The sequence below is a fragment of the Acanthochromis polyacanthus genome, chromosome 7 (assembly GCF_021347895.1).
Source record: "Acanthochromis polyacanthus isolate Apoly-LR-REF ecotype Palm Island chromosome 7, KAUST_Apoly_ChrSc, whole genome shotgun sequence".
Classification (NCBI taxonomy): Eukaryota; Metazoa; Chordata; class Actinopteri; family Pomacentridae; genus Acanthochromis; species Acanthochromis polyacanthus.
This window is the reverse complement of record NC_067119.1, coordinates 35,852,948-35,873,124: the sequence shown is the minus strand read 5'-3', so window position 1 is coordinate 35,873,124 and position 20,177 is coordinate 35,852,948. Positions and strand designations below refer to the sequence as shown.

The window sequence follows — 20,177 nt, the reverse complement described above, 5'->3', positions numbered from 1 at the left end:
AAGCACTTGAAAGTCTGTTTTTCAGAGCTATATTGTGTGAGTAGCACCAGACACTTAAGAATAAATTCTACTTTACATGTCAACTTAGAAAAAATACAGTTATTGTAAGGTGACAGAATGTATAATATTTTGACATTTCAGTGGAATCGCTCTGGGGTCTACCCAATTATATTGTATGCTGTATCAGTTAGGCACTTTATTGCTTGATCCCAGCTACGTTTGAACTCATGTGACGCATAAAGTTCGTCTTATTTTTACAAATATTTTCCTGATCATTACATTATTATAAGTGCTACTTGTAAACAGTGTGTGGCGTACTTTACAATATCAGGTTTTCCAGAGCACCCACACACAGACAGACAAAGAGAGAGAAACTGTTTGCTGTTGTGATGAGGACACACTGTGACTGGACTGAGTATGTCTGAACCTCTGATAGCCACCCACAAAAACATAACATGTCCAATGAATCAGGGGAGGAAGGGGAGAGATTTAACAGACAGTGCATTGATAACGCCAGCATGCCAAATGCCATACTGAGTACAGTTTAGAAGGAGGGACTTCTATTTATTTATTTATTTTTTTTTACAACAGAATACATGCACATTTTTGCTGACTAACTTTAGTTTTGTTGACTTGAACCAAACAGTCTCATATTAAAAATACACTAATGAAAATGTCACATCTACACATCTTAGAATCACCTGTCGTACGACAGAGCAGTGACAACAGAATGTGTCCCAAGTTATACTTTGTCACTCATTGCATAGTGGTCTGAAAAACAACAGCAGGGCTCCAGACTGTGACTAAGTGGTTGCATTTTGTGACCAAAATTTGAGCGAGTGCGAATAAATTTTTCATCTACTCGCGCATGTGCGACCAGTAAATTTGCCGATTTTTTTTTTTTTTTTAAATTACTATTGAATATTTTTTGTTGCTGACAAACTTCTGCTGCACACTTCAGCCCAGTAGACAGTAATGCGCAAATGAGCTGGTTTAACCGACATTAACTCCAAAAAAAGAAGAAAGGAAACAAACACCAAAGAAGAAGAAGGCTGGCCAATGTAAGTGAGAGTGGGGAGCGAATGACGGTGAAGCTCCTGATGTTTCACAAAACCTTTATTTACGTTCAGCCTTATTTTGAACACAAATTCACCTTTCTGTCCTTCACTCCTTTCTTGTCTCCATTCTAGCTGCTTCTAAGTTTAAACACATCCTTTGCTAGACGGCAACAGCGTGGAACCGTTTTCTTTCAACTTTACGTGGATTTTCAGACTTTTATGCAGCGTCTGTCAGGTCAAGAAACCTCGTCTTAGAGAAACACTTCCTGTGCCGCTGAAATGGTCACAAAATAAAAGCCCGTAGCATTAAAAATACACCTTCAAAATAAAAGCCTGGAGGAAACGGTTATTTTAACACTAGCAAAACAAAGGCTTGCCAAAATTGATGAACTGATCAACAGACCTTTATAAGAGTAATTTACACGTGATTCGGTATAAATACATAACGTGCACATGCATAACACATGCCTGTGCTCAGCACAAGGTCATTTTTATTACAGATTTCATCCATCGAAAATTATACAACTGAGCAGCCTTAGCAGAGTGCTGCGCTCTCTGAGTGCTTTTCTTGTGTTGTGTCAACTGCTGCACAATAAATTGTGAATTGAAAACATAGTTTGTGCATTTATTGTGCAAGTATTTATACAGTGAAAATGAGAGGAAATGGGCATGTTTACTTTGCAAGTTGATTTTGGTGTGTGCCCCTAAATTTTCTGCTTGCGCTCCTAAAATTTTAAGTTAGGGGCCACTGTGCTCCTAGGAAAAAAAGTTACTCTAGAGCCCTGAACAGGTAGCATGACAATGTACAAATTTAAAATGCCCCCTCAAGTGAAAATATTTTTCTTAGACCTTGTTAGCATGTCCATATGGAGATTTTATATGCTGGAAGACATATCATGGGCAAAATAAGCAGTCAGTTCCATGGCTGAGTGTGTCCTCCTTATAACCACCCTGTTTCTGAGCTGTACTGAAGCAGTGAAGAGTACTGTCTATTCTGTCCTACGTGTCTGTGTCTGCGACGTAAACAGTTCAACAGATAGCTAACATGAGGTGAGGATTCCAAAGAAGACGGAGTCCAGGATTGGCTTTTAAAGGCTTCAGTGATCTTCACTGTATCCACTTCCCTCCTTTTTTGTCAAACTGTACAAACAACACAGAAAAAGGGGTGTTCAAGTAAACGTCTAAATAAATTGTCATAATTGTCTGCTGCATGCCATTACTACACACGCACATAAAAACACCGAAGCATTCTTTGCATGAATGAATGTCAATAAATGCATGTAAATCAATACAAAACCTCCAAAATGGCATATGAAATGCCACCAATAGAGGAAGCAATTGAAAACTACGTGGACATCAACAGAAGCGAGGAGCTAGTCTGCAGTCTAACATGCAGTAAACGAGTAGAAGTAAGCTAAAGTTACACAGCACTCATTTCACTATCTCTTAAACACACAATGTCTCTCTAGAGGACTCCAAACAGGAGCAGAACTTACAGACGAAGCTTTCCAAGGCACCAAGGTGAGGAGAAACAATGAACAATGGATGACAGAAACCCTCTCTGTGTAGAACTAGCTTGCATCCGACCGGCAGCTCTCATGACAATACGCCGAAGAAGAAAGTTAGCGGAAACTACCAGCGAGAGAGAGGAAATCACCTTCAAAATAAAAGTCCATTTTCACTTCCTATTAACTTAACGTCACACTGTCTGAGACATTGGTGCAAAATCACCCACAGGTGTTCACCTGGGTCTAAATCTGGTGACTGTACAGATGACAACATATGATTAACATTATTGTCATTACCATCAAACCATTCAATGGCCATTATTGCTGGGTTCATTGTCATCTAGGAAGTGACTATGCCTATCATGATAAAGGTGATCACTCAAAGCAACTTTATTTTAAAGGTTTTTCCTTTTTTAAAAAAAAAATTGCCATCATCTGTATGTACAGTTTTTGTGCGTACCTGACCTAATAAAAGTAATTTTCTCTCTGCTTTGCCTCTTTAGCTGCTAAACTCTGTGCTCATCAGCTAATTTCTAACTGTAACTGTTGTGAGATACTCAACAGATAGTGTGCAGACTTTGTCAGAGCTTTCCCCCCCCCCTTTTTTTTTTTGCTGATTGGTGCTTTGTGATTCTATCTCTTTTCTTTTTGCTTACAACACTCCAGTGGCTGGTGGCTGTTCCATTTCCCCCAATACAGTGTGTTTGATGTAGTTCCTACGTTCTTGTTCTTGTTTTCTGGTTCTGGCAGTCTGTTTATTATGCAGTAGTACAGCTAATAACCTTTCCACAAATTCATGATTTCATAACTATTAAAAATAAAAGCCACGTTAGCAAGGAAGCCAGCCTTGAATAAAGCCAGATAGTACACAATATGAAATAATAATAACTTGAGATTGTTTGTGATTGTGTTGGGAGTGAATGCTGTCAGACAAAAGCCCTCACAAGTATTATACACCAAATAAATGTGTGTGTTTGAGTAAGTGAGAGAGGCAGAGTGAGAGAGGCAGAGAAAAAGCAGCGGGGTAGTCTGCAGAGTGACAGTGAGAGGGAGGAGGGAGGACAGGTGGGGAGCTCTGCTGGGAAGCTCTCAAGCCTGCATCTCCCTTTGAACCTGTGGATGCTGCTCCTACCTGGCTATGTCATCTGGCCTGCACAGGAAGTGGAGGAGTGTGGTGCGAGCACTTAGGACTCTTCGCAGGATGGGAGCAGGAGGAGGAGGCGCTGTGAGTCTGCTGTTATTTTTAGTCCTGCCTCCCTCCCAGAGCTAAGCTAATCCGCTGCTGCACAGGCTTATCCAGATTGGAGGTAGGACTCAGAGGAAGGAAGGTTAAGCACTTGCTCCCGTGGCAAGCCTGCTTTGGTCGTGATGCTGTCTACTACACCTACCCAAAGTGGGAGAGACCATGCTAAAGCAGTATTTTGCTATTTAGGGCATTGAGGTTGACAGGGCAAGGCAACCATTCATGCTCCACTCATTGCACTGAGGAAGCTCCTCTGCTAGCCATGAGTCTTGGGTGGCTGCAGACTGGCTGCTGTGCCAGCTATCCCAGCTGGCATCAGTGCAGGCATGTCGAGGCAGGCAAGGTTGAAGTCTCAGATGGCTACAGGGAAGACGAAGGCAGCAGCAGCTGTGAGGGGACCAAGATCCATCTGAGGGGACTGGACACTGAACAGCTGAAAGGCAGCCTGGTGGTCCTCTACACACCTTCTGGGAACTCCTGTCTTCTCAGATTGGTGGGAAATGTATGAATGGATGAATTGATACATAGTTGAGAGTGTGCTGTTGTAGTGTGCAATATAAAAGTCTCATATCATATTTAATTGAAGTTTTTATCGTTTACTGTGGGTAAAACATGTTAAGATTTCTGACATGGTTAATTTAGAGAGGATGATGCAGTTTCTTGTGTTGTTGTCGTTTTTTGAACCCCCAAACCAGTTGAGGGATTTGAAAGGCATATTGTCTTTACCAAAGTTGCAAAAATAACAATTTTTGAGTGAAAGAAACTGTAAAAACTGGATGATTCATTAGATTTTCCTCTTTTCCATGATCCTTGTGCTTTTTATCTGTGATGTGCTGTTGTGTGGGAAACTTAACAAAGTTCAAGCTTGAGCAGAGAGGAGACAAGTGTGTAGAGAAATTAAAAATGTAAGCCGTAAAACATGTATCGTATGTAGAGCCACCACCATTTTTCCAAGTGTGAAAGTGTGACAAGAGCAAAGAAATTGCTTAGTGTTTAGAGGGATCAGGGTTTTTTTATGGCATTGCTCCAACAAGATCTTTTATATATTTCTATCGCTGAAGACAGATCAGTCATGTCACTGTAACTCCTCTTACAAGGTAACTTGAGGCTCATTTATTAACCATAGTGGTTCTAACATTTTGGCTTAAGTGTCATAAAACAAAATGAGGTTTACTAGCTGCCTGTGTTATAGGTGAAATTTTGAAAAAATAATCTTGTTGAAGGATGGCTTTTTAGGGACGTGCTTTTTTTTATGCATGCCTCTTATGTCTATATCCTTATTTCTTGTAGACACACAACTCGTACTTATTCCTTTTCATTTTGCTCAGTATGTTACTCCTCTTGATAGGAATGAGAATGTCATTTATATTATTTGATACTATCTTAATTAAAACTGATGATGTTATACTCTTTTTGTTAACATCTCCTGTCCTGTCTCCATAGTAACAGCATCTCTTTGGATACACACAAACCCAAATTAAATCAAAAATAGTAATGTGAAGCACTTTGATGAACAGAATATCATAGAAAAGACTTCCTGAACTGAAGTCCTGTTCGTGACCCTGTGTGAACCGTGGTGTCTTGAGCTCAGCGTTGCCCTGGTCCAGTTCTGGGAGGAGATACCCCAGGACACCATCCGTCGTCTCATTCAGAGCTTGTCCCGACATCGTCAGTCATGCATACAAGCACATGGAGGCTATACAAACTACTGAATACCAGTAGTTGCTGCCAAGGAATTTCAGAAAGATGGACTAGTCTGCCACATCAGTTTTTGACTTTGATTTTGGGGTGTCTTGAATTTAGCCCTCTTGGGTGTTGATCATTTTCATTTCCATCAAAGAATGTGGCATCTTTTCATTCCTAACACATTATCCAGTCCATATCAATATACATATCCAGTTTGTTTTTCCCCGCATTGAAATATGATGTATTTTCAAAGTGTTCCTTTAATTTTTTTGAGCAGTGTATATATTCCTTGTCTCTAGCCACATTTTTTTAAAACTAATTAATGCTTTTCTGTGGAGGTTATGACAAAACATTCAGAGAATAGCCGGAAATTTATAAGTGGCCCTACAGGAAGCAGAATGAGGGGAAACACACAAAGTCTTTTCCTGCTTCACCTCTTTCCGTCTGTCATTTGCCACTCTTGTTAAGCCTGATTATACTCCCTTGCGAACACGAACAACTATGGACACACCAAGGACATTAGTTGTTAAACTCCTTGTTGTTTGTAGTTTGTGCAGAGGACTTCATTCTGTATATGTGCAGTACGCTAACATCTCTGTATTCCACACGCTAATACTACTGCTGGTGGTAAGGAATGAGGGCCAGTGGGACAGACATGCGGGATGCTGTTACTGACATGAAACATTCCTGTCTGAATTAATTCATTTACAGTGCCTATCATAACTATTCACCCCTTTGATGTTTTACCCTTTTATTGCTTTCATAAATCAATGATGGTCAATAAAATTTAGCTTTTTTAACAAAAAAAATATTGGAAAAAGCTCTTTAATGTCAAAGTGAAAACAGATTTCTATATTGTTTGCATAATTATTCACCCCCTTCAAGTCAGTATTTAGTAGATGCACCTTTGGCTGCAATCACAGCAGTGAGTCTGTGTGGATAGGTCTCAATCAGTCTTGCACATCTGCCCACTGCAATTTTGCTCCATTCTTCTTTGCAAAACTGCTCAAGCTCTGTCAGGTTGCGTGGGTATCGGGCATGAACAGCCCTTTTCAAGTCCAGCCACAAATTCTCTATAGGATTGAGGTCTGGGCTTTGACTCGGCCACTCCAGAATATTTACCTGGTTCTTTTTTAACCATTCCTGTGTAGCTTTTGCGGTATGTTTTGGATCATTGTCTTGCTGGAAAATAAATCTTCTCCCTAGACGTAGTTCTCTTGCAGACTGAAAAAGATTGTCCCCCAGGATTTCAGTGTATTTTGCAGCATTCATTCGGCCCTCTATCTTTACAAGCCTTCCAGGTCCAGTTGCTGAGAAACATCCCTACAGCATGATGCTGCCACCACCATGCTTCACAGTGGGCATGGTATGTTTTTGGTGATGTGCAGTGTTTGGTTTCCGCCAAACATGACGTCTTGTCTGATGGCCAAAAAGCTCAATTTTGGTCTCATCAGACCAAAGAATCTTCTTCCACTTGACCATGGAGTCTTCCACGTGCTTTTTGGCAAACTCTAGTCGATATCTAATATGACTTTTCTTCAACAGTGGCTTTCTCATTGCCACTCTCCCATAAAGCTTTGACCGGTGAAGAACCCGGGCAGCAGTTGCTACATGCACAGTCTCTCCCATCTCAGCAGCTGAAGCTTGTAACTCCTTCAGAGTAGTTGTAGGGGTCTTGGTGGCTTCTCTCACTTGTCTCCTACTTGCACGGTCACTCAGTTTACGAGGGAGGCCTGATCTAGGCAGATTCACACAAGTGCCATATTCCTTCCATTTCTTGATAATTGATTTCACTGAACTCCGTTCAGTGCCTTGGAAATGTTTTTGTAACCATCCCCTGAATTGTACTTCTCAATAACCCTTTCCCTGAGTTGCTGAGAGTGTTCTTCTGTCTTCATGGTGTAATGGTAGCCAGGAATACTGATTAACCACTCTCTGGACCCTTCAGACACAGGTGTTTTACAACTCAATCACTTGAAACACACCCACACCACTCAGGTGATCTTCATTTCACTAATTGTGAGACTATTGGCTACAATTTGATGGACCTCTATTGAGTTAGACTATTAAATTAAAAAGGGGGTGAATAATTATGCAAACAATTATTTTTATTTATATAATTTTCTGTCATTAACATTACTTTATAGAAATCTGTTTTCACTTTGGCATTAAAGAGTTTTTTCCAATAATTTTTTTTGTTTAAAAAGCTAAATTTTATTGACCATGACTGATATATGAAAGCAATAAAAGGGTAAAACATCAAAAGGGGTGAATACTTATGATAGGCACTGTAGTCATTCATTAAGTCGTTAAGTTAAAAGTCTTTCTGTTTTGTCTGTGTTCACTACAGAACTCGGGGATGGAAGAGATGGTCTGGGAGCAGTACACAGTCACACTGCAACGGGTGAGTTTATTCACTAACCCTTCTGTTAACCCTACAGACATGCATCAATGTATGAGCCTAAAGAGTCTGCTATTCTAGCTTAACCCAGATAAAGCAGAAATTCTAATCTTGCACATCATGTAACATTTGCATACATTAAATCCCTTTTTATATTCTTAGACAGACGACATTATATCCAGTTTATCAATACTGCAGTCTACTGTGGTCAAATCTTTAGCTGTAGTTCCTCGTGTACCCCTCTTTTAGCAGCAATTTATACTTGAATAGAGTGACCATAGCTTGTCAATCTAGAGAGATAAAGAAGGGTATATAAATTTCATGCAGATTAATTCCTAAATAACATTCATCACATGGAATATAGCCACCTGGTAAAAAGCAAGAGGACACATAAGTGCCTGATATGCATCATCCCCCTTTTTCCATTTCCCAGTGTTTCATTAATTTAGTATGTGTACTATACATAAAAATGAGTATGTACCTGTGCAATATCATTAAAATGCTCATTTTAAAATTGTACCATCTCACAATAAATGTATGATTGTTAATTTGAACTGTAGTATAATTTCAAGCAAATGGGTTGGATTGAATACAGTGAAAATATGCTCCATTTCTACTGTGCAACAGAAAACATTGTTCTAAAAATAGACCTGCCCTGACTTTAGCTAAACCACCCTGCGGCTGCGTCGCCTCACTGAACTCTGTTGTCAATAGACTATATTGGAGAAGCCAAAAGTGAGTACCGCTTCTCAGATGAGCAGTCCTGTTTGTTACACATTAGATTATACACAACCATTGTAAAACAGTAAATAACATTTAGAAAGAAAGTACATTTTCATTAACGAATCACAGAGCGCAGTGTCTGCACATTTCAGTATTTTCTTAAAGTGCCTGCTTTTGACATGCAAATGTAAGTACAGTGGTTTTTTTTAGGCAACTCAGAAGCACAGTTTAAAAATAGACTGATCTGAGCTCATGTGGCTCCTGTGTTTTGTGTGCCAAATGTTCACCTCCGTCTAACTTACAAGTAGGAAACAGATGTGCGTTTATTCTCAGCCACAGTTAGAAGCAGGTAGAGTCAATAATTCCAACAGTGAAATTGTTTATATGAGCATGAGGCTCATCCAAAGAATACCAAGAGTGTGCAAAGCAGTGATCAAAGCAAAAGGTGGCTATTTTGAAGAATCTAAAACATAAAACGTGTTTTGTTTACTACATAATGCCATATGCAGGGCTTAAAGTTTTCCGGCGCCGCGCCGGATTTCCGGCCCATGGAAATGTACCATTTAAAAAATTTCATCCATCTCCGTCCCAAAGGCTCCAAGCATGTGCGTCATTGTGCATTCAGTTGCTCCGCTTTAATCAATCAAACTCCAAATCCTACATTAAAAATTATACACTTTCTGTCCAGGCATGCGACTTTCTGATAGAACTTTTATCCAATTACAGTTTTCTAACTGCGAGTGCGCATCGACTGCTGGGCGCACGATATGCTGCGCCCTCTTGCTTCGGCATCGTCAGTGCTGCTGAGCCACTGATAAGAAATAACAGTATCCCACAAACAAAATCCAAATTTGCAATATTTGTTGGTGTTTTTTGTAATTATATTTAAAGGGAATTGCTGGAAACACATTGATATATATTGCATATTATTTATTTTATTTCTGCTTGGACTGTATACCCATTCCACGTGTCCCAGCCCTGTGACTGCCTGGTCTCTCCAGAGCGCACGGAGCTCCAATCTGTGAGTGGTGCGGTGAAGAATCGAGCAGCTGATCACTGGTCAATAGCGTTGGAGCTTGTGTTTAGCCCAAAGACGCAGATACTAAAGTTTGCTCAGACTTTGTGTGACAGAGGAGAGAGGATGTGTCTCTGCTGATTAACAAAGAGAGCAGCCGCTGCCGCGATCCCTGAAACGCGGTGTGTTGACTCGCCCCATTGGCGTAAGTGCGTCAGTGGTGATGCGCGTGCACGCCCCACAGTCCCCATGGTTTCGCCACAAAATAAAACAAACGGGCTTAGGTACTGAATTAAAAAAGTAACAAAAACAGAAGTTGTTGATTTTGTTTGATTTCTTAATCTTTAAACATTTTCTATGTGTTTTACAACGGCAAAAGGAAAAAAAGGAAACAGCTTTTTAGTTTGCTGGATTTTATTTTGAAAGGGAAAAAAATCAAAGATCAAGCTATACGGATTTGTCCCATTATTCTCCTCCGAACATCTGTTTAGTTAAATATGCACAAACTGAATGTAGCTTAGGTGATATTAACCTTTTTTATTTGAGGACATATAGGATGTTTGTAATAATGAGTTAAATAGCTCTCAGCAGATTTTGTGACCTTATGCATCTGAATGATGTCTAGCCACAAACAAAAACTCTCCAATCTTAAGCAAATATTGTTAGTAAGAACAGAACGAACGTATGGGTTGTGTGAAATGAATAATGGATAGGTAGTTAAATAAGAATGTTCTTAGCCTGCTTTTCACCGTTTTTTCTTCCCAAAATATAGATAAAAATAGAAACATTTAAATTGAAAGCCAACTGAACAAATTATACAGTGAATACATTTTTTCCCTTACCAAAAACGAACAAAATGTGTGTCAGTTCAAATTGAAAATCAAATGATTTAAACTAATCACACAGATTATTGAGGTGTATCAAATGAGCAGTTACTAACATGTGTATGTGTGGTTATGTGCTACAGAGGGCTTCTTAATCACATCTGTGTGAGAAATGGGCTGACTCCAGAGGAAAAGGCCAGAGTAGAAGTTCTTCAGCATGAGCAGTCCATTGCCGCCAGGACCCAGATAAACCAGATCAGGAAGGCCCGAATTTCTTTGCTAGTTACAGAGTTTGAGAGAGTCAGCATCATGATCAACTTATTCAGAGGTATCTTATATTGTGAGGCAATAACTAAAATTGCATGTAAGAGTTAATACTAGTACTTTTATTACCTGCTTAAATACAAAGTTGGTATAGCAAGTGACATATGACAATTTATTCTCTTGTAGTGTTCCAGAGAATATTAAACAAGTTAATTCTGTTGTCTGTGTTTTGCAGTTTATTTCAACAAACAACATTTTGAACAACATGTTAAAAAGAAAATGTTCAGAAAATTCACAAACAAAGCAAAAAAGAAATGACTTTTTCAAACAGTATTCTCCAACCACTTAATATTCTCTTGAGACTGACACTTGAGATAATGTTGTCACTAAAAATTGTGCCGTATGAAGGAATGCAGCATAGTTTTGTAGCAGTTTGGTTGTGGTTGGTGTTGTTTTGAGTTCTTGTTAAATCTACTGAAGAGATAAAAATTATTAAAAGTTATTAATAATATATGTACTTGATTTTCATGATTTTTTCCCCTTTACACTAAAATAAATCTTTGCAATTATAGTGATGTGGTATTGAAACATCAACACAAAAAAAAATCAGACTTGGGGCACTTTCTAAAATGCCTTAAGTTTTGGCCAAGTAAGGTTTTACATTTGAGCAACAATAAAATAGTGGGATCATAATGGACATTATTTCCACCAGATGACCTCATATTTGCTCTGAATTAATAGAATCTCATGTATATTGTGTTTTAGTGAGTTTTAAAACACATTTAAATACATTTATTGACACTATAAATTGTATCTTAGAAGTTCAGGCTCAGGATTTTTTCTCACTTTAAGCCCTGCATATGTGTTCATTCATAGTTTGGATGCATTCAGTGAGAATCTACAATGTTAAAAAAAAAAAAAAACATTAAATGAGAAGGTGTGTCCAAACTTTTGACAGGTAGTATACATTGCTTCGAATTAAAGCATCTGCTAAATGAAATTTTAGAATTTTAAATTGCAGATCTATTTCCAAGTTACAGTATTTTTTCAAAGAAACCAATGTGTGGATAGCATAAATTTTTCAAAAAAACAGTCTATAAGTTCAGCAGGAGCTCTCACCTCAATTTGACTCATTGTTATTGTGAGTTACAGTCTGTTTCAAAGTACTGTATTTAGTAACTGATTTCTTTCTCTGCAGGACTCTAAGATGGGTTTTGGCATTGCTGTCTCAGGTGGTCGTGACAACCCTAACGTGGAAAGTGGTGAGACATCAATCATTGTGTCAGACGTGCTGCAGGGAGGACCAGGAGATGGATTACTTTTGTAAGTCTGTCAAACAAACATCAACCTCTGCCTCAGAGAAAAATGCTTCAATGGACATAAAGAAGGACAGTTTCCTTCTATTTTACACATTTTAGTAAAAAGACAGGTTAAATCTGCATGTCTGATGAACGTGGAGCTGAGTTAGACAGAATAACTCTGTGTCAGAGTTCTGCAAAATACTGAAGGTTTAAGAACACAAAAATAGCCACTGTATATATCTATGGATTCTTTGATAGCATCAAGAAGTACTTTAGTACAATTCTTACCTAATTTTCATTATTTGTGTGTATTGTTTTTTTGTCTAGTGAGAACGATCGTGTCATTCAAGTCAACTCCATCCCCATGGACAACGTGCCTCATTCTTTTGCTGTGCAGTCCCTCCGTAAATGTGGGAAAGTAGCCAAAATAGTGAGTATAGGCCACACACAAGTAAGATACGGAGTACTTTTGCAGAACTCAAGCAATGTTTGTCGGGTCTCACAACTCTGCTACTAATAGCAGTCGTCTCCAGACGCAGGTGCCATGTTCATGTAGCGTTCTCTAGAGACAAAAAAGGCTTTACACAGTATGCTTTCTTACGTATGCAGTGGTACCCAACACCTGCAAATGCATGCTTTGGCCTAATTGTTATCTTTTAGGTCGAGTTTGCTGTTTTCAGATTACTATTAAGCACAAAAAAATGACTGCCATATACACATAGCACTTTCTGAATCCTAAGTCTGTATTGTCACAAAAAAAACATTTTACCTGCTTGAAATGCATCATTTTGTCAAATTGTGCCAAATTAAAGTACTGTTATTGAACAGAACCCCGTAGGTCGGCAACTGGCGGCCCGCGGGCCAAAACTGGCCCGTCAGGAATAATATCTGGCCCACCAGATGATTTTGAAAATTTGATTTGACACGGAGCCGAGCCAAGCCAGTCCGTCACCGCAACACGAAACTCGCGTGGTCGGCTGCTGCCAGGCATTTCCGCGTTCGCGCTACTGGTCGGACACGGTTGTACCAGCCAGATTTCGCTGAGCAACAGTGTGTGTAAAACGTGTGTGTCTCGGGAGTCATTTTTAATACATCTGTGATCAGAATTGAGACGTGTGTCCCAAGCAGCAGCGATCAGCTGTATCGCCCCGCGCCCCCCGCTCCGCACCCCCCTGCAGGTTGGCCTGCTGTTCGATTGTTTACAAACATTTTGGCGCGAAGCCACATCTACTTGCTGACCCCTGTCGTAGACCCATTCAGCAAATCAGCACAGTGCATTCAGGTCATGTGACACAAGATGGCAGCAAGAAATGTGCTATCTCAAAGTAAATTTCAGTGTCATTTTTTCTCAGTGATCTTATTTACGCTACTGTGTGAGTAGTTTAACACTGAGAAACATTGGAAATTTCACGCTTTTTGGGTCATTCTAGAATTAGAGGACATTTGGGACTCAACATTTTTTTTTAAAAATTAACCTTCTCATTTGAAATTTTCTGCTCCATACTCATCAATAATAGGTAATAAATTTTCAAAGGCTTGATTGTCTCAGCTTACACATCAATGGTACCATTTTTATTCTATGTTTTGTTTGTTGTTTGCTAACCTTACTCTAATCACAGTAACAGGGTTGCTAATCCATGCTAATGTGATCTTTTTCTCAGCAGTAGAAGCTAGATATTTAGCTAGCTGTTACTGCTGACCAAGAGGACAAACTGATTGATGGAAAACAGTCCAAAGAATTAGTCTGATCCTGATAATATGAGGTAGAATGAGACATTCAGTCAAGGCTGACAACATTATGAAAACTAGAAGAGAGGACATAGCTTTGCTCTACACATTCTTTAGGAAAACAGTTTAATGATGTTAATTCCAGCATACAATGTGATTCACTGTTTTCTTCTTCTTCCACCAGCAAAAAAGGTCATGCTAACATGTTGTGGGACACACATTCCATGCATAGTAATTATTATTGAAAATATGTTCATTAAAAAAATGTTCCCACAATTGCATGAGACATCAATGAAAAAAAATAACACAAAAAAGGGGATTTCAATTTCATTTTAGCTGTTTTATTTGAGATTGAGAATTTGGTCATTTGACAAGACAAGAGAAAAATGTCATTTTAGGGGGAACTCCAGTATGGAGTAGTGACAGTGTCAAATTCCAAAAATAAATCTGTAAATGAATAATGAAATGAGAGTGAAAATATAAAGACGAATAAATATTAATCAAAAAGTGAATTCATAAAAGTAAAGTCTAATACTATGACCCTCTCAGTGTGGCTGCCCCCCTCTTCAAGGTAGTATCTTCCTTCTAGCCTCGGTGCCTCGCCATGTCCTGATGATGTCAAATTGTGTGGGTGTGTGAGTTTTTTTTTTGTTTGTTTGTTTTTTTAAAAATTTATTGTCTTCTTTGTTTTTATTTCTTGTGAAGCACTTTGTGTTGTCCTGCATGAAAAGTGCTATACAAATAAATAAAGTTTGAAGTTTAATAAAAGTAGAAATATAAAGACAAATCAAATAGTTTAAAAATAATAAGAAAAGATGTGCTTTGCTTTTAAAACAACAGTATAATGGTATAATGTCACTTTAAAAACAAAGGAAATATGCACAAAAATATATGCGCAGTAGGAATGTTGTTGTGTGCATGCGCAGAAGGAATCTCAATCGAGGACGAAAAGTGAACATGCCGGGTGTTGTGTGAGAAAGATTTGTCTGCAGAACAGGAGGCTGCACAGAAAGGGCTGCACACTTCTGCTACGGCCGCACATTTAGAGACAGCAACCACAATATACGATCACTAAAGTGCACAATTTACAATTTAAATGCACAACTTGTGGTTTTAAAGGATGATTCCACTCAAAAAAACCATTGGAATTTAAAAGGTTTATTCAAGGACTGTTCCTCTTTCATTTTGGCCCCAGTAAGTTTGTCTACAGAGCTGGAGGCTGCACTTTCAGGACCACATCAAATATTCCACACAAAGTACTAAAGTTTTAATTCACCCAAATAGGACTTATTGCAATATCATAACTTGGTTTCTAAGACTTGCATTTGGACAAATCCTGTAATTATCAAGTAAAATAATAATGGAATCGTCTGTAATAGCCTTTGTGGTGTCTAGATCTCAAATGGGACAGTCTGAAAGGTTGGAAAGGCAATACGTATGGACAACTCTGGAGGCAGATATATATTTATTTTATAAAATAACATTAAATAAAAATTAAAGCTAAGCACACAAACACACAACTCTATGACTCCCGCTGTATAATCTCTGATCTTTTTCCGGAACCTGCGCCTGTGAAAGTGGCTGCAAAGTTTGGTGTCTCTTAACTGTTTTCAGTTTTTGCTGTATTTTTGCTATATTTTTTTAAATATTTTGTCATGTTTTATCAACTGCTGATGGAGGTTTCTGCTGGGAGAAGAATCTATTCAAGAGAGGAGCTTTTTTCATTGAGACAGAACAAATCTGGACTGCAACATCCAATTCCAGTGGACATCTTGAAGTGTTTTCGTGGTTGCCGTGCTGGTGCAAAGGTGAAGGCTAGGAAATGGAGATACAAGCCCTTTCTTCCATCAATCATCATGGGCAACGTGAACTCTTTGCTAAACAAAAGTGACGAGCTGGAGACATTGGTGAAGACGGACAAAACATACCGTGAATGCAGTCTCCTGTGTTTTATTGAGACCTGGTTGAATCAAAACAACTCAGACTCAACTGTGGATTTACCTGGCTTCACCCTCATAAGGTCAGACAGAGATGCTAAAGCTAGTGGCAAAAAGAAAGGAGGAGGTCTGGCTTTATTTGTTAACCAGAGATGGTGTAACTCCTCACGCATAACGGTTAAGGAGAAGTTGTGTTGTCCAGATATTGAACTGTTGGCAGTTGGACTTCGGCCATATTATATCCCAAGGGAGTTCAGTCACATCATAACAATACTTGTATACATTCCACCCAAAGCAACTGACTTGGTTCCATGTGATGTGTTGCATGATACTGTTTCTAGGATACAGACTCAACATCCTGAGGCACTTGTAATAATATCAGGAGATTTCAATCATGTCAGCCTCTCCTCTCATCTGACTGGATTTACACAGTTTGTTAACTGCCCTACCGGAGAGAATAAAACCCTAGACCTGCTGTATGCCAGTGTCAAAGAAGCTTACAGAGCTACTGCCTTACCACCACTGGGCAGGTCAGCTCATAACCTGGTTTATCTGCAGACCTGTTACAAACCTTGTGTGCTGAGACAGCCTGCAACTAAAGTCCAAATCAGAAGATGGACTCCTCAAGCGAGTGAAGCTCTAAGGGACTGCTTTGAATCAACAGACTGGAATGTGCTCCTGGAAACAGATGAGGACAGTATGAACATTGACAGACAGGTTGATTGTTTTACTGAATACATCAACTTCTGTAGAGACACAGTCATACCTGCAAAGACTGTTCGCTGTTTCCCCAATAACAAACCATGGATCACAAGCGACATAAAGGCAGTCCTCAACCAGAAAAAACAAGCTTTTAGAGATGGTGACAAAGAACGGCTCAAAGAAGTGCAACATGAGTTGAAGAGGAGACTGAAAGTGGCAAAGATGGAATACAAAAAGAAGATGGAAAGGAATTTTCAACACAGTAACATCCGCGATGTGTGGAGAGGAATCAATACCATCTCTGGACACAACAGTAAAAAGAGGAGGGAGCCAATAGTGGGTGATGTAGAAAGAGCTGATGAACTCAACTTGTTCTTCAACAGATTTGACACTGTGGACACACCTACTTCCACTGCTACTCCTCCTTCTTCTCCTCAACATATGGAAATCCCCACCATAGCTCCTCCTTCTTCTCCTCCGTCTCCTACACATGTCTCCACAGCTGCAGCCACTTCTGTTTCAGCACCTGTATCCGTCTCTGTCACAGAGACAGGGGTGATGTTGGTCAACCTCTCCACAGGATCTTCAACCTGAGTCTACAGCTGGGGCGGGTGCCTGCTCTATGGAAAACATCCTGTATTGTACCGGTACCAAAAATCAAATGTCCGGCTGAACTAAATGACTACAGACCTATTGCTCTAACCTCGCACATCATGAAAACTCTGGAGCGGCTGATTTTACGTCTGCTCTTGCTTGAGGTCAAAGACAAACTTGATTCCTTGCAGTTTGCATACAAAGAACATATTGGAGTGGATGATGCCATCCTCTTCATGCTTCACCGTGCCCTGTCTCATCTGGAGGAACCTGGAGTTTATGTGAGAATCATGTTCTTTGATTTTTCAAATGCATTCAACTCCATCCAACCCACCATCCTCAAAGACAAGCCCACAGAGATGGGAGTGGATCCTTCCTATGTTTCATGGATTACAGATTACCTGACAGGAAGGCCACAGTTTGTCAGGCTGGGGAACTGTGTTTCTGGGCCATTAATGAGTAGTACTGGGGCTCCACAAGGAACAGTCCTGGCTCCTTTCCTGTTCACTCTGTATAAATCTGACTTCAAATACAGCACTGAGTCCTGCCACATTCAGAAATACTCTGATGACACTGCTATCGTGGCATGTATCAGAAATGGACATGAAGCTGAATACAGAGATCTGATAAGTGCCTTCAGTGACTGGAGTCACAAAAACTGCCTGCTACTCAATACCTCAAAGACAAAGGAAATGATCATAGATTTCCGCAGATCCAAAGCCCCTCTTCAGCCAGTGAACACTTGTGGCGTGGACATCGAGATGGTGACATCATATAAATATTTAGGTGTACACCTTGATAATAAGTTGGACTGGTCTACAAACGTAGACTTCATCTACAAAAAGGGCCAGAGCCGACTTTATTGCCTCAGAAGACTTTGATCACTTGACATCTGCAGTAAGATGCTGCAGATGTTTTATCAGTTTGTGGTAGCAAGTGTCCTGTTTTTGCTGCAGTCTGCTGGGGAAGCAGTATAAAAAACAAGGATGCAAGGTGTCTGAACAAACTGATTAAAAAAGCTGGCTCTGTGGTTGGAATCGGATTGAACACATTGGAGGATGAGGTGGAGAGATGAGCACTGAGCAAGATGGAGGCCATTCTGACAAACATAGATCATCCCCTTCATATCTGCCTCAATGAACAACGAAACATCAGTGGACCGCTCCTATCCCTGCGCTGCAAGACCAAAAGATTTAGGAAATCTTTCTTAACATCAGCAGTCAGGCTATTCAATTCAAAATTAAACAGATAAGAACCCTGACAACTGAATTTCCCTTCGGGGATGAATAAAGTGATTCTGATTCTGATCTCTGTACCTCCTGAGAGAGACAACAGACAGACATTGACATGCATTAGTAGTTGTAGCATTGATATATTATAGTCCATCAACTGTACATATGCACTTTTTTTACTTTGGTAAGATATATTTTATTTTTAGCATTTCATGCCACTAAACTCCTGTCTGAAGGGAGCACCACCTCCCGACTGAACTGTCTTCCTTCTTTCTTCAACTCTTTTTCCAGCCCTCTACAAACTTTCTCCACTTCACTGAAGTATTAGATGGACAACATTATCACTGCAGGGTTCACAGAAATACTGGTATCACTTATAGTTTACTAAGAAGCTTTATGAATGTCATAAACAACAGCAAGCAGCTCTAAGAGGAATCCAGCATGAATACACCTCTGATTTGAAGTTCAGATACCTGCAACTTCATTAACATTATTAAAGCTGTAAAATTACTAGTATTAAACATTCATGCTGAGGGTTGTTGCTGCTTAATGTAGTGGACAAACAGAGATCATTTTATGTTCTTTCATCTGATGAGGCAAGGCAAGTTTACTTTTTTCACACCCTTCATGTCCAAGACAATTCAAAGTGCATTACATAAAACACTGAGAGCATTACAGTGAGGTACAGATAGTTAAACATATTGTGCAGATTTAATGCATAGGTGCAGGAGAAAAGAAATGTTTTTAACCTGGATTTAAAAGTGTCTACATTTGGTGAAAGTTTGATCTCCACTGGCAGTTTGTTCCACTTGTTCGCAGCATAACAACTAAATGCTGCTTCTCCATGTTTAGTCCGGACTCAGGCCTGGACCAGCTGACCTGAGTCCTTGGATCTAAGAACCCTGCTACAAATCACAGATGTATTCTGGACCTAAACTGTTCTGAGATTTATAAATGATCAGTAGGGCTTAAAAATATGTTCTATGACTGACTGGAAGCCAGTGTCGAGATTTTAGAAGTGGTTTGATGTGTTCAGATCTCTTAGTCCTGGTTAGAACTCTAGCCCTTTAAAGTACAGGCAATTTCCGTCCGAAATTTCTACTGAGATGTACAGAAAGTAAATTGAATGCTGTTCTTGAACTGTTTGGAGTACATGCATGGTTGGGGTCTCATTTGAAAGCAGACAACCTGAATTTTCACCCAGTGCAGTCAGAATTACTCTAGGTGCTACTGGCACAGAGTATTTCATGTTGGCACACACTGAATTAGGATGAATTTTTTTCTCGCCTACATTTTTTCCCTAATAAAACACCTGAAAATCAGTGTGGCAGCACTGTAAGAGCTTGAAAACACAATATTGCAAAAGCCTGGGGTCTTACATAGTTCAGGTCAAAATTTCAGAGCAATACTACAAGAAATGAGTGTTTCACACATGTATTTGTACTGATATGCCCCGCCCCTGTTTAATGTTGGACAGCCTCTATATACACTGTACACACCCTCTACACAATGATATTACTTCATTTTCAGATCATTTTCAGCTTATTTTCACTCCAAACACTCATAAAGAACTCAAAAAATCACTTCAGATAGGCTTCAGTGTCGATCACACACACAGATTTAGAGGCATACAGAGAAAAAGCAGGTGGAGCCCGGAGCTCACGAATGAAATATCATATAAACACGCTGGCAGAGGCGGGATTTATATTCAAGCCATTCAGCAAGCTCATTGGCTACCAGGCCTGTCAATCTAACGTTTCCTCCGACGTGATTTGCTGAGAAATAAGTCAATCAAGTGATATAATCCATATCTGTCAGACTCGGCCACGGTTGGCTGTTTCGCCGTAGTAGGCGGAAACGAGTCACTTGATTGGTTGAAGTTCGGTTTGAAGCGGAAGAGAAGCCTCCAGTATCCATTTTGAATCCAGAACAAAGGAGATACGAGCATGTTTGATACACTA

General features: G+C 39.6%; 1 protein-coding gene and 1 long non-coding RNA gene across 2 annotated transcripts in view; one reads left to right on the top strand and one right to left on the bottom strand.

Annotated features, from left to right (window-relative positions):
* Window positions 1-20,177, top strand: part of LOC110963350 (tight junction protein ZO-2-like) — a 180,200-nt gene that overhangs the window by 38,119 nt on the left and 121,904 nt on the right. The window contains 3 exon segments of the mRNA XM_051950651.1: window positions 7,846-7,899; window positions 11,921-12,045; window positions 12,351-12,453. Of these exon segments, the coding sequence (XP_051806611.1) occupies window positions 7,846-7,899; window positions 11,921-12,045; window positions 12,351-12,453 (282 nt within the window).
* LOC127534740 (uncharacterized) lies at window positions 1,063-2,703 on the bottom strand. The gene is made up of 2 exons (XR_007943109.1): window positions 2,555-2,703; window positions 1,063-2,198 (listed from the first exon to the last, which is right to left on the bottom strand). It is a non-coding gene; the product is annotated as an uncharacterized LOC127534740 (long non-coding RNA).